The sequence below is a fragment of the Capra hircus genome, chromosome 9 (genome assembly GCF_001704415.2).
Source record: "Capra hircus breed San Clemente chromosome 9, ASM170441v1, whole genome shotgun sequence".
In the NCBI taxonomy this organism is placed as follows: domain Eukaryota; kingdom Metazoa; phylum Chordata; class Mammalia; order Artiodactyla; family Bovidae; genus Capra; species Capra hircus.
Genome location: NC_030816.1, coordinates 73,643,282 through 73,655,497, shown reverse-complemented (window position 1 = coordinate 73,655,497; position 12,216 = coordinate 73,643,282). Strand labels below are relative to the sequence as shown.

Here is a 12,216-nt window from a genome sequence, read left to right as displayed (position 1 = left end):
CCTTTGTTTTCTCATTGTAGCCATGGGAATAAAGAAATCTTCTCTTGCCGGGGAATCCAGCTGGCCGTGGACTGGTTCAGGGACAGAGGACACACCTACATCAAAGTTTTTGTCCCCTCCTGGAGGAAAGAGCCACCGAGGTCTGACGCCCCGATTAGAGGTATGCTCGAGTGGCTGCACTCTCAAGACGCACTGCACACCTTTCCTCCGCAGCACTCCCCACAGTTGCAATCAGCTGTCTGCTTACCGTTTGTTTGATGGTGTCTGTCTTCCTCGCTGAACTCTGCTGCTGCTGCTGCTGCTGCTAAGTTGCTTCAGTCGTGTCTGAATTTGTGCGACCCCACAGACGGCAGCCCACCAGGCTCCCCCATCCCTGGGATTCTCTAGGCAAGAATACTGGAGCGGGTTGCCATTTCCTTCTCCAATGCATGAAAGTGAAAATTGAAAGTGAAGTTGCTCAGTCATGTCCGACTCTTCGAGACCCCATGGACTGCAGCCTACCAGGCTCCTCCATCCATGGGATTTTCCAGGCAAGAGTACTGGAATGGGGTGCCATTGCCTTCTGCACGCTGAACTCTAAGCTCCATGAAAGCATGGCCAGAGCCCTAGCACCTAGTGTAATATCTAGTGTCATAGGTGCCTAATAGTTGTTGAACAGGTGATTGGGCGTATTTACTCTCTTAGTGTGAAAGATTAACTTTTGAAAATAACTATTTTATAACTTTTAACACTCTGCAGAAAAACTTGGTCTGCTTCCCGCCCCTAATAGAGTATAGGAAATGAATGAGACATCCATTTGGCCCACCGAATATCTAGTCCAGTCTCTTCATTTAAAAAAAAAGGGAAATCGGCATCCACGGAATTCTTTATTTTTAATTCTTACATCAGCTAGGAATATTTTAAGTTACGAAGAACAGAATAGGTCATTTAAATAAACAGGTTTTTTGTTGTTTGTTTGTTTGTCTGGCTTTCTTATAAGAAGAGGTCCCATCCTGAGATATTACTGGTGTTGTGTCAGCCATGTTAGCGATGGTATGACTGACCTCTAGTGATCCTGGGAGGTTTCATTGAGTTTTTCTTCCAGTCTTTTAACTGAAAGATTTTTGTTTTGTTTTCAGTTCTATCAGTGTTAACCAATTGCTTCTTCTTCTCTTTCTGATTCTATTTTAAATGAAATGCTATTCTTGTTTTATAGTATCTTCTTGAATATTCCTATACTAATACAGACTTTGAAAAAGTTCTCTGAAGGTCCATGAATCATATTTCTTTTCTTTGATTCTCTTTGTTCCCTTCTCTTTTTCTCTCTTTGCTGTTAAATCTTCTTCCCAAAAGTCTGGTGATCCTCTGCTTGTTAGTGTTTACTTGTGAATAAAGAACCAGACTGGTTAAATATACACCTGTGCAATTTCCATAGACTTTCTCTCCTGGTATTTGGATCTTTTCCCCAAAGTCAAGGCTGACCTTTGACTATGTTGACCAGCAGAGTTTGCTTCATTGCACCCTGCATGCAACAGGCAAGAGGCAGCTGTTGGAACTGGAAGTGGCATTGCCACAAGCGTGATGTTTTACTGTAAGAGGTCAAAGGCCTCCTCCTTTGTAGTTACATCTTCACTTCCCTTATAGAGTCGGGGACAGGAAAGGGTGGATGGGGCTGCCCCATAGTAACCCTTCAGTTAATCATCTGACTTCTCCCCACTCTCCACTCCTGCTGGAAAGCGGGGCTTTGCAGATAACAGGCTCCACCTCTGCTTCAGCCTCTGTACACATTTGGAGGTTATGGCTCTCTCTATAATGTAGGGATCAGTATAGCCCTACCTGCTTTCTGTCTTCCTAAAATTTATCAAAATTTGATTTTGCTGGTGTTTTTTTTAATGTGATTTTTAATGTGATTATGGATCTTTTCCCCCTTCTGTACTTTTTCACTGCTTTTTCAATGAGATTATGAGAAGCCGGGGAATGAACATTTGTGTTCATCATGGACCTCTCATCCCAGATTACTCTTTATGGTCTGAATGCGGAGGATGGTGGCTTTCAACAGTTATGCAATATTGTGCAATATATATTATGCAACACAGAATGGGTAAAGTGTAGGGAATTCACTTTGGGGTAGGAAAGAATTTTTAAACAAGCCACAAGAAGTGTCAGGAGATGGGAAAGAGTCATAAATTTGCCTACACTAAAATAAAAACTTCTGTTCATTAGTAGATACCGCAAAAACAAGAGAATGAAAAGACAAGCCTCAGACTGGGAAAGGCCACACATCACATATTCCTGATGAAGGATCACAGTCCAGAATCTACAGGGAACTTCTCCAAGCTAGTAAGACTGAAAGGACAGATAGAAATATGTGCTGAGGCATGAACAAGCCTTTGATAGAAAACACAAATGGCCAATAAACATATGAAGAGATGTTCAGTTGTATTAGTAACCAGAGAAATGCAACATAAAACCACAAGAGGCTATTTTATACCCTATCTATCTATCCCCAATCTATATATAGATCGGGAAAAATTTAAAATCCTGCAAATGTCAAGTGCTGGCAAGTTCGTCTTAGATGTTGTGTTGAGTAGTAACTTGATATAACTACTTTGGAAAATGATTCGGCATTGTCTCATAAGGCAGCTTTCCCTACAACTCAGCAATATCACTTCTTAACACAGACCCTGGAGAAATCCTTGTCTCCTGTACAGGGAGACTTCTGTGCAAAACTGACAACCTTGACATGGCCAGACCTCCCCCACACAATGTTCAATGAAGAAACAAATTGCATAGGATATACACATGAGGACTCCATTCGTGCAAAGTCTGGAGATTCATAATCACGTTAGAAATAATCCTTTTGAAGGGTACATATGTATGCATCCTAAAAAGTAAAAGCAAGGGAGTTATAAATACAAAGTTCTAAAAACTGGGTTATCTTAAAGGGAGTGGAGGGAGCTGCAATGGGGACTTTAAAGCACAAACTGTGCTCTGTTCTCAAAGAGAGTGCTGCACACGTGGCACTTAACAAATTAATTATAAATTTAAATTGAAGTATAATTGACTTACAGTATTATATTAGTGGGCTTCCTAGGTGGTGCTAATGGTAAAGAATCCACCCACACTGCAGAAGACATGGGTTCAGTCCCGGAGTCAGGAAGACCTCCTGGAGGAGGGCATGGCAACCCACTCCGGTATTTTTGCCTAGAGAATCCCATGGACAGAGGAGCCTGGCGGGCTACGGTCCACAGGGCCGCAGAGTCAGACATGACTGAGCACAATTATGTTAGTTTCAGGTATACAGCACAGTGATTTGATGTTTTTATACATCACAAATGATCATCAGGCACACAAGTAATTTTTTTAAAGTGACTTTTGTGCCATTATATGCATTATGCACTTTTTAAAAGTCTGGGAACCATGTCACATAGCAAAGGACTTAGACTTGAGGGGAGGAACAATTTGTGAAGAACATGCTCATATTTTTCCACACTGGGGGTAACTGTTTCATGCGGAAGGAATTTCTTTTGTCTCCAAATTCGCAGCTAAGATCACAGAGTAGAACTTCCAGGTATGCAGATTTTAGCTCCTGTTAAGTGACCTTGTAACGCCTGCACCACCTGAGACATACTCCGTCCTCCCAGGTTTCGTGGGGGCTCACCAGCCCCACATTGACTGGTTCAGTCTCCCCACAGGTGCTGTGAGACAGGTGCAGGAGTCATTTTCCTTATTTTATAAATGAAAAACTGGATGTTCAGAGAAGGGCAAAGCACCCCAGTGTCCAGGGTTAGTCACTCGGTCGTGTCTGACTCTTTGCAATCATGGACTGTAGCCCGCCAGGCTCCTCTGTCCCTGGGATTTCCCAGGTAAGAATACTGGAGTGGGTTGCCACTTTCTTCTCCAGGGCATCTTCCCGCCCCAGGGACCAAACTTGAGTCTCCTCCTTGACGTAGATGGAGGTGGGGGGGAGGGGGAAGAAGCGGGGAGGAGGGGGCCATCGGAGAGGAGCCTGGAGTTGCTGGACCTGCCCCGGGTCTGAGGCTGGTTCTGGGGGTGGGGAGTCCGGCTACCCGGAGAAGATGCTCCATGCGGTGCCCCCTGCGGTCTGCAGAGCAGCACGTGCTGGAGGAGCTGGAGAGGCAGGCAGTGCTGGTGTACACGCCCTCCCGCAAGGTGAGCGGCAAGCGCGTGGTGTGCTATGACGACCGCTACATTGTGAAGGTGGCCTACGAGCTGGACGGCGTCATCGTCTCCAACGACAACTACCGTGACCTGCAGAGTGAGAACCCCGAGTGGAAGTGGTTCATCGAGCAGAGGCTGCTCATGTTCTCCTTCGTCAACGATCGGTAAGCGGTGCCCACGGGGTCCCAGGGTGCGTGGGACGGGGGTGGTGACCGGCAGAAACCGCTCCAACTAGCTCGGGCCCGCGGGGCTCAGTCACGGGCTCTAAGACACCCCCTCTCCACCATCTCTGTCGCCCTCTCGGTTCTCCGCTCTTGCGCGACCAGCTTTCTCCTTGGGGCTGTTTTGTCCCCACTGCCTGTGACTTTTCTGTTCCCATGCCCACATCCGGCTGACCCAGCACCCAGTTGCCTGACAGGTGTCCAGGCACGGGCAACATCCTCTTTTCTTTGGAGCTGTTTAAGATCTTGGAACTGACTCTGTCTTAATAGGGCTTGGTGGACATTTTCCAGAGAATCTGATTGATTTCATCTGCCCGCCCTGGGCCAGGTCCACCCTGGACCAACCAGCGACAGGGCAGTGGGTGGGACGGGGAGGGTGTGGTCAGGGTCACAAGGTACAGACCAGATAGCAGGTGCAGGACAAGGGCCTCCTGGCAGAGCTAAGGTGGGAGGAGTGATGGCTGGTCCGCGGTGGCCTGTTGAGGGGCAAGGGGAGGAGCCTGGCCGGGTGGGCGTGGTCACAGGGTGGGACAAGGTGGGGGAGGGCACGGCCGCTGAGACCTGGCTCCCGTCTCAATTTCTGTTCCAGGGATGACAGCTCGGTCCTCATTCCTGGCTCTCTCCTTAGCTGTTAAGAATGTGGTTGAGGACAAGCTAGCTGCTCAGCTCTGTGAGGGCAGGGCATGTATGTGTTTTATCTGCCACGGCCCCCAGCCAGCCTGGCATACATGGGCACCCAATGGCTAGGAATAAGTTGTAGATAGTGCATGACTGTCACTGGCTGCAGCCCTAAGGAAGGGAAGATGGGGACAGAGAGGCCACACGGCCGCTGCACGCAGCCTTGGGGCCTGGGGGGCTGCGTGTGTGGTAGAAAGAGCTGGAAGCAGCAGATGAGGTTTCAAGCTGAGGCTCTGCCATTTACCAGCTGCGTGCGGTGGGCGAACTCTCAACCTCACTGGGCTGAGCGTTCTTCACCTTGAACTTACCACACTTTGGTTTAGTCAAAGGGCTTCCCAGGTGGTGCTAGTGGTAAATAACCCACCTGCCAATGCAGGAAGCATAAGAGACGCGGGTTCTATCCCTGGGTCAGTAAGATCCCCTGGAGGTGGAAGTGGCTACCCACTCCAGTATTCTTGCCCAGAGAACCCCATGGACAGAGGAGCCTGGCGGGCTGCAGTCCATGTGGTCGCAAAGAGCCAGACATGACTGAAGCGACTCAGCACGCACGCACAGATTAGTCACTCTTACCCCTTAGGTGATCTGGAGGATCAGAGAGGACTGTACCCTGTAGAGGCTGTGGTTACTCTTAGGTCAGGCTGGGACATGTGCCTCCAGGAGGGCACTGGTGCCCCCACTACCCCCAGGCTCACAGTCAAGGAGGCAGAGGCTAGCTGCTAAGCCCCAGGGCAGATGGTCACAGCAGCTACCCTGCAGTAACCCCCACAGTCATGTCCACATTCTCAAGGCTGGCAGCTCACTCTCTCTGGCTCCGCCCTGGAGGAAATCTGGCATGGCTGGTCATCATGGGATCCAGAAAATCCTCACTGAGGTCTGATGGATCATGGCCGCCTCTGGCCTGGCGACAGCTCGGGGTCCAGGCCAAGTCCTCTCGACGCACTGGCCTCCGCTCAGGGCCTACCCGGAGGTCCCCAGCTGCCAGAGTGCAGAGCCTGCTGCCTGCCTGAGGGCAAGGACGCCCTCCCCGCACCCAGGGCATGTCCACAGGGCTATCTTGGCTCAGCTCCCGGCTGTGAGGCCCAGGAAAGAGCAGGAGGTGAAGACTCAGGGAACTTTTAATAACTGCACTGGGTGGCTCCCCGGATTCTTGGTCAGGGCCCAACTCTGAGAAGCCAGCTGTGTAGCTGGGATCTCAGCCACAGAGGCTGTCCTCGCCCGGGGATCACCCAGCTCAGGGCCGGCCTGGTGGACGTGGTCTGCAGGGTGGGACCCCAGCATGACCCTCCACTCTTAGGGGGAAGCCAGTCTTTAAAAACAGGCCCCCGATGAGAATCCATACCCTCTCTTGTGGAACCTTTGTATGACCTTCGAGTGTCTCCTGGGAATGAAAGTATTCACATAGGAAAAAAAAAATGGATTGTGCTAAATGAGGGAGTTTTCCTTCTGAGAAATGTTTTCCTCCTCGAGCTTTGGGCTCTGTGGCTGTGTTCCCTTCTTCCTTAATGCCGGGGAAGAGAAGGGACTGGCAGGGGGCAGGGTGGTGTCAGAGAGTGACATAGGAACATTCCCCCCACAGACCCCAGGTTTTCGGGGAGGTGGGGTGGAGCCCAGGCCACACCTGTGTGCAGGCCACACCTGTATCCTCTGCCTTTCTGACCTGCTGACTGGCCTTTCAGACCCTGTAAAATTTTTATCTTGCACCTGAGAGGCCCAGAGCTGCAGGGTGACACAGGAGAAATGGAGTTCACAGGACCAAAGGCCATTTGTGGCCCCATGGAGGTCTCTAGCCACCTGTCGAGGACACTAGACAACAACATGGAACCGCTTTCAGGCTAAGTCCTGGGGAGGCCTGGTGCACTTCTGCTTCATCGTTAGTGGCTAAAATCCACCTGGGAAACTGTTACAATGCAGATTCCTGAATAGCCCGAGGTTCTGTTTAAGAAGCTCTCCTGTGAGGCCGGGAGCCTGCCTTTTTCAAGGAGCTGCTGAGTGAGTCTGACACTGCTGACTCAGCAGGAGAAACACCTGGATGAGGCCCGGGGCCGCTGTCCTGGGAGCTGTCCATGCTGAGCTCTGTGCCGGTCAGTGTGGACAAAGGCTGGGCGTCTCTAACACGCTGCAACTCCTGGGTGGGAGAAGAGCCCTGAACTGAGAGGCCAGGCCAAAGCCAGGCCTGGTGGTGCCCTCCTCCCCCTCCAACAGGTGCCAGCGGTGAGTTTCTGTGTGGCTTGCAGTCACCCACCCCCATGCTTGTCTTCTAGGTTCATGCCTCCTGATGACCCGCTGGGCCGTCGGGGACCCACCTTGAGCAACTTCCTGAGCAGGAAGCCAAAGCCCCCAGAGCCGTCCTGGCAGCACTGCCCCTACGGTGGGTAGCGCCCCACATCTGTGGGCCCTGTTCAGGTCAGAAGTGCTGGCTGGCTGGTCAACAGCATGGGTTCTAGCCTGGGTTCCGATATTTCACGTTTCTAGAAAGGTGTAAGGTAATATAGGCCACGTCCTATGTGTATTAATAAGCAGATGAAGAATACAGAGGCTCTGTTTGCATGTATACATCGCATGATTCATCCGTAATTCATGTCTTGGCAAATGCATCTAACAGATGAGAAGGTTGTTATTGTATCTGATGTGTAGTGTTGCTAAAAATAAGCCTGTTAAGATTTGTAAAATTAAGCAAATACCTAATAGAGAACCAGAGTTTCATCCTGATGAGATGTTTGACGGTCAGCAGCGTGGGCTGTTAGTCCGGGGTCTGCCCTTAGTCAGCTGTGTGACCCTGGGGAGGTAACTGAGCCTCTCTGGATGGCAGTCAGAAAGCTGTAATTATTATTGTAACGATGAACTGCCATCCCAGACGCCTGTTGCATAAGGCTTGTGAGGGCTGGATGCAGGGGTCACCCACAGAGCAAAGCCACGTCCAGGAACCAGGATTGCTGTCTGTGTGCACCCCCAAGCTCTCCTTTCTCAGTCCCTTCCTCTGGCACCTTGTGCCCCCATCCTGCCCCACAGTTTCCCCTACCCTCCTACTTTGGTTGGTAGGAGACTTTGGTTGGTGCTATCCACTAAGAATCGAGGATTCTATCCCGGAGCCCTCCAGGGACACCAGACTTCTAGCCAGCTCTTTCACTAGCTTGCTTTAGCAAGTTATTTAATATACCCAGGTCTGGTTTCTTTGTGCCTATAAAAGTTTAGGACGTCTTAAGTGATACTGAAAATCATTTCTTGTTAGAATTAAGGTGCTCACACACACATTCTGGTGGCCTATCCTTCTCCCTTCCACTCTCAGAAGGGCCCTGGTTTGGATGATAAATTATTCCATCACCTCTGTTAAAACAGTCTATAAGGAATAGGGCAAGGGATGTGGACTGCGGAGGCAGGGGGGAATACGGAGGGTGGGGGAGGGAGGAAACCGAGTCAGCAGTGGAGGCCAATCCATATGCACCTACTCTTCACCTCCGAGGTTGGCAGGATCCACAGGATCCCTGGGGAAGTAGAGGCTGAAGGGCACTGGACCCAGAGTTCTGGTCTCAGTCCGTGGTTATGGCGCCTGCAGACACGACCTTGCCTTAGCTGGTGACGCTGGGGTACCGTGTGCAGCGCCCAGTACCACGAGGAGCAGGGTGCTGCACCCGCATCCGTCCTGTCGGCGCCCCAGGGCACTTCTCGCCAGCCACCTCCTCTCACCCCAAACCTTGTAAGGCTGCAGCAGGCCTGGGGGCCTTCCCCCCAGGAATCGCCAACAAGAAAGGCTGCGCGGGGCTGCCGGGACCCCACGGGCATCCTCACCGGAGGTCTTACCAGGCGCCCCCCCTCCACCCCCACTCTATCCCTTCCAGGCAAGAAATGCACCTACGGCATCAAGTGCAAGTTCTACCACCCGGAGAGGCCGCACCAGGCACAGCTGGCGGTGGCCGACGAGCTCCGCGCCCAGACGCGGGCCTGGCGGGGCGCGGGCGGTGAGGAGGAGCGGCCGGGGAGCGCGCGCGCGGCCAGCCTGGCGGAGCAGGGCGGCTCCCGGGACGCCCCCGCCGCCCGGCCCGGCCCCCGGGAGCCCGGCACGCGCAGCCTGCCCACCGCGCGGCGGTCGGCGGGCGTGGCGACTCTCGAAAGCAGCTTCTCGCGGCTCTTCCTGAGCGACGACCCGGGGCTTCTCCGGGCGCCCCCTCGGGGCCCTGGCTGCGGCCTCGCGCCCGCGCCGCCCGGTCCCGATTGGGTGGCGCCCGGGTCCTTGTCGTCCCTGCCAGCCCCACCCGGCCTCCTGAGCCCGCCCGGCCTGCGGGGTGGGTATGGCGCCCGCGCCCCGCAGAGCGACCGGCCTTCCCCGCGCCAGCAGCCCGGCAACCCGTGGGTCCTTCCTCCAGGCGCTGGCCAGCTCCCGGGCCGCTCGGCCTGGGCCGAGTCGGACTGGGACGACGGTGCCTTCGGGGGGCCCTTGAGGCCCGCGCCCCTGGCTGTAGCTGGCGAGGTGGACGCGCGCGCCAGGGCGCGCACCTCGCTCTATAGTATGTTCCCGCCCCGCGAGGTGGACAGCATCATGGCCCTGTTCCCCGAGCTCTCCGACGTGGCCAGGCTCATGCTCCTCATCCAGAGATTCCAAAGGTCCAGTGCGCCCGTGGGGAAGCGCTGAGGAGCTAGTGGAAGCCACCGCGTGTAATGACCCAGTCTTGACTTGTACCCTAACTGGGCTGGTGGTGGAGATCAGCCTGCACCCGGGCCTGCCCACCCTGTGGAGCCAGCCCCTTTTGCTTTAAAGATAGTTCCCTGGAGGAAGCCAGCTTCATCACCTTTTGTGGTGCCCATGGTGGGCGCTTGATGACACAGGGCCTGCTGCTGAAAGTCCATGTCCTGCAGAATAAGGTTGACCTTAACTGGCAGGAGTTATTTCTCCTGCCTGAAGGCTAGGAGGCCCACTGCAGCCCCAAGGTTTTGTCCAGAGCACTCCATGGCTGTTTCTATCTAGCTACACCTGGGAGCCCTAAGTTGGTCACAAGATCAGTTTAGTGAGTGATACCTGAAATAGAGTGAAATAGGAAATTGCAGAGCATACCCCACAGGCTAAGTAGGAAATTCTTCTGTTAGCTACCAGTGTGCTTGGTAGCCATATATATTTTTGGCTTCCATGGACAGAGGAGTCTGGCTGGCCCATAGGGTCACAAAGAGTGGGACACGACTGAAGCAACTTAGCACGCACGAACACACACACACACAGCCATGTGAACTTAATGTGGGTCATGGGCAAAAGGGGGGAAAATGGTAAAAGGCCTTGGATTTCATTGCAGCAGATAAAATTTGAAATCTGTTGTCAATTGGCCAGTGGAGATGTTGGCCATATGAGCTGTTTTTAACCTCTGAGGGGAACCCCGAGTTCTAGCTTCCATGTATGGGCCCTGCTTGTCACTCTGAGATTGTGTGGCTGTGCTGGTTTGTGGAGGTGTGGCGGGTCACTTGGTACCCGGCCCTTACACCCAAACACCCCCCACTTGACTCAGGGCTAAGTGTCCTCATTTTTCAGCCAGCTGTCCATCATGGTAGTTTCCAGCCCAGGCCCTCTACTGGCCAAGCCTTCTGAGCCACACCTCACAGCTGAGCCCAATCCCAGTGAGTTAGGACTTTTGCTCAGAAACCTCCAGGGGGATCCGAGGAGCCCTCGGACGAGCCTCTCTGTCTGTGAGGTTTCTTGCCACCTCAGCCATTGCTGTTTCTCCTAGCTAACTACTGCTTTTAGTTTGGGGAGGGGAGATGAGGCAGTGCTGCCAGGACGCAGCCCCTGTGTCCTCCGGGGCGCTGGCAGCTCCGGGTGACATCCACCCATTCACTCCGGGGTACCAGTCCGACTCACAGATCTTGGCTGCTTTGTTCCTGAGAAGACTGTGAGGCACCTCCCAGTGGAAATCCACCTCCCAGACCCCGGCAAGACTGCAGACTGGCAAGCACTCCCAGGGTGTCCCTGGAGAATCTGCTTCTGCGCCCTTCAGTGTGGTCAATGCTGCCTTTAGAGATACAGAGACGATGTATTTCCTGCAAACCCTTTCATCTTTTTAAACCAGATTCTTAGTGGGGTTTCAGTCAGAGCTCTTCCTCGCCTCTTTTTTTCCAAAGAGGAAACACACAAAATTGTACCTTAGTATTTTGAGACCACGGTCCTAAAGAAGACCCAGTCTTTCTAGACAAATTGGATTTCCCTCACGGTGGTTTTTGTTTTCTTTTTGACAAGACAAGCTTTCTGGTAGAGCTGCTTTTGTCTCTTGGGTCTATGTCCTGACTTGGAATTGTTGTGTTGCTGATATACAGTTAGGACTGTTTAAACTGCTTCCTTTGAGGACAGGTTTGAGTTTTAGTAAGCTGTAAAGCTATTTTATTTGGTTCACTGTGATTAAGACAAGCACAAAAATACGTGAAGAAACAGCACATTTCAATGTAATCCCCTTTGGAATTTTTTCCAAAGTCTTGGTATGTCTTTGTGACACAAAACATGAATGGGATGGGAGGGAATAAAATGTTCCTAGTTGCATAGCTGTTATTGTGTTCCAAGAATAAATCATTTTTTTCCAGCACCTGGACTCTCCATTGTCAAACTGAGTATCCGTTTCTCTTGTGGCAGCTTCCCACCTCCCCCATGCCCAGGGCTGGTTCCTCACATTAGATACTTTGTGTGTGAGGGCTGGGGCTATGGCTGCTTTATTCAGTGTTATTTATCCCTTGCAGGAAGTGGGAGAGGGCTGGAATTCATCTTTTCAAGGAGACGCAGCATGGCCCAAGGTGAGACTGGCCTTTGCTGGATGCTCAGCAGGCTGTTGCCAAGGACACCTGCAGAGTTCTCCATCACTTGAATCTGAGGCTCCCAGGGCTGGGCCGTATTTAACCACATGGTGTAGCTTTCCCAGAAGCCTCTAGGAGGTGATTTGAGACACAACTGCAGAATTCTGGAGGTTGAGGGGTAGAAGCAAGAGAAGCCACTCATGTCAGCATTGTTCTAGATCAAGTGAATCCCTGCTCTCAGGATTTTACACAGAACTTGGACGGGGAGCAAGGAGCCAACTGCCAGCGGGCACGGGTATGACTCCCTGTCTCTGGGAAAAAAAGTCTCCTGTGGGGGAGAGCCGGATAGGGGAGGGGTGAATGGAAGGGTCATTAAGGAGTGCGTGATGGAAGAATG

The 12,216-nt window shown here is 52.3% G+C and overlaps 1 protein-coding gene across 2 annotated transcripts in view; it reads left to right on the top strand.

Moving 5' to 3' along the window:
• Window positions 1-11,614, top strand: part of ZC3H12D (zinc finger CCCH-type containing 12D) — a 34,557-nt gene extending 22,943 nt beyond the window's left edge. For both annotated transcript variants that reach the window (XM_018053330.1, XM_018053331.1), the window contains exons 3-6: window positions 21-160; window positions 4,091-4,325; window positions 7,322-7,428; window positions 8,897-11,614. In XM_018053330.1, coding sequence (XP_017908819.1) covers window positions 21-160; window positions 4,091-4,325; window positions 7,322-7,428; window positions 8,897-9,687 — 1,273 coding nt within the window. In that variant the 3' untranslated portion in view covers window positions 9,688-11,614. The remainder of the gene's footprint in view (window positions 1-20; window positions 161-4,090; window positions 4,326-7,321; window positions 7,429-8,896) is intronic.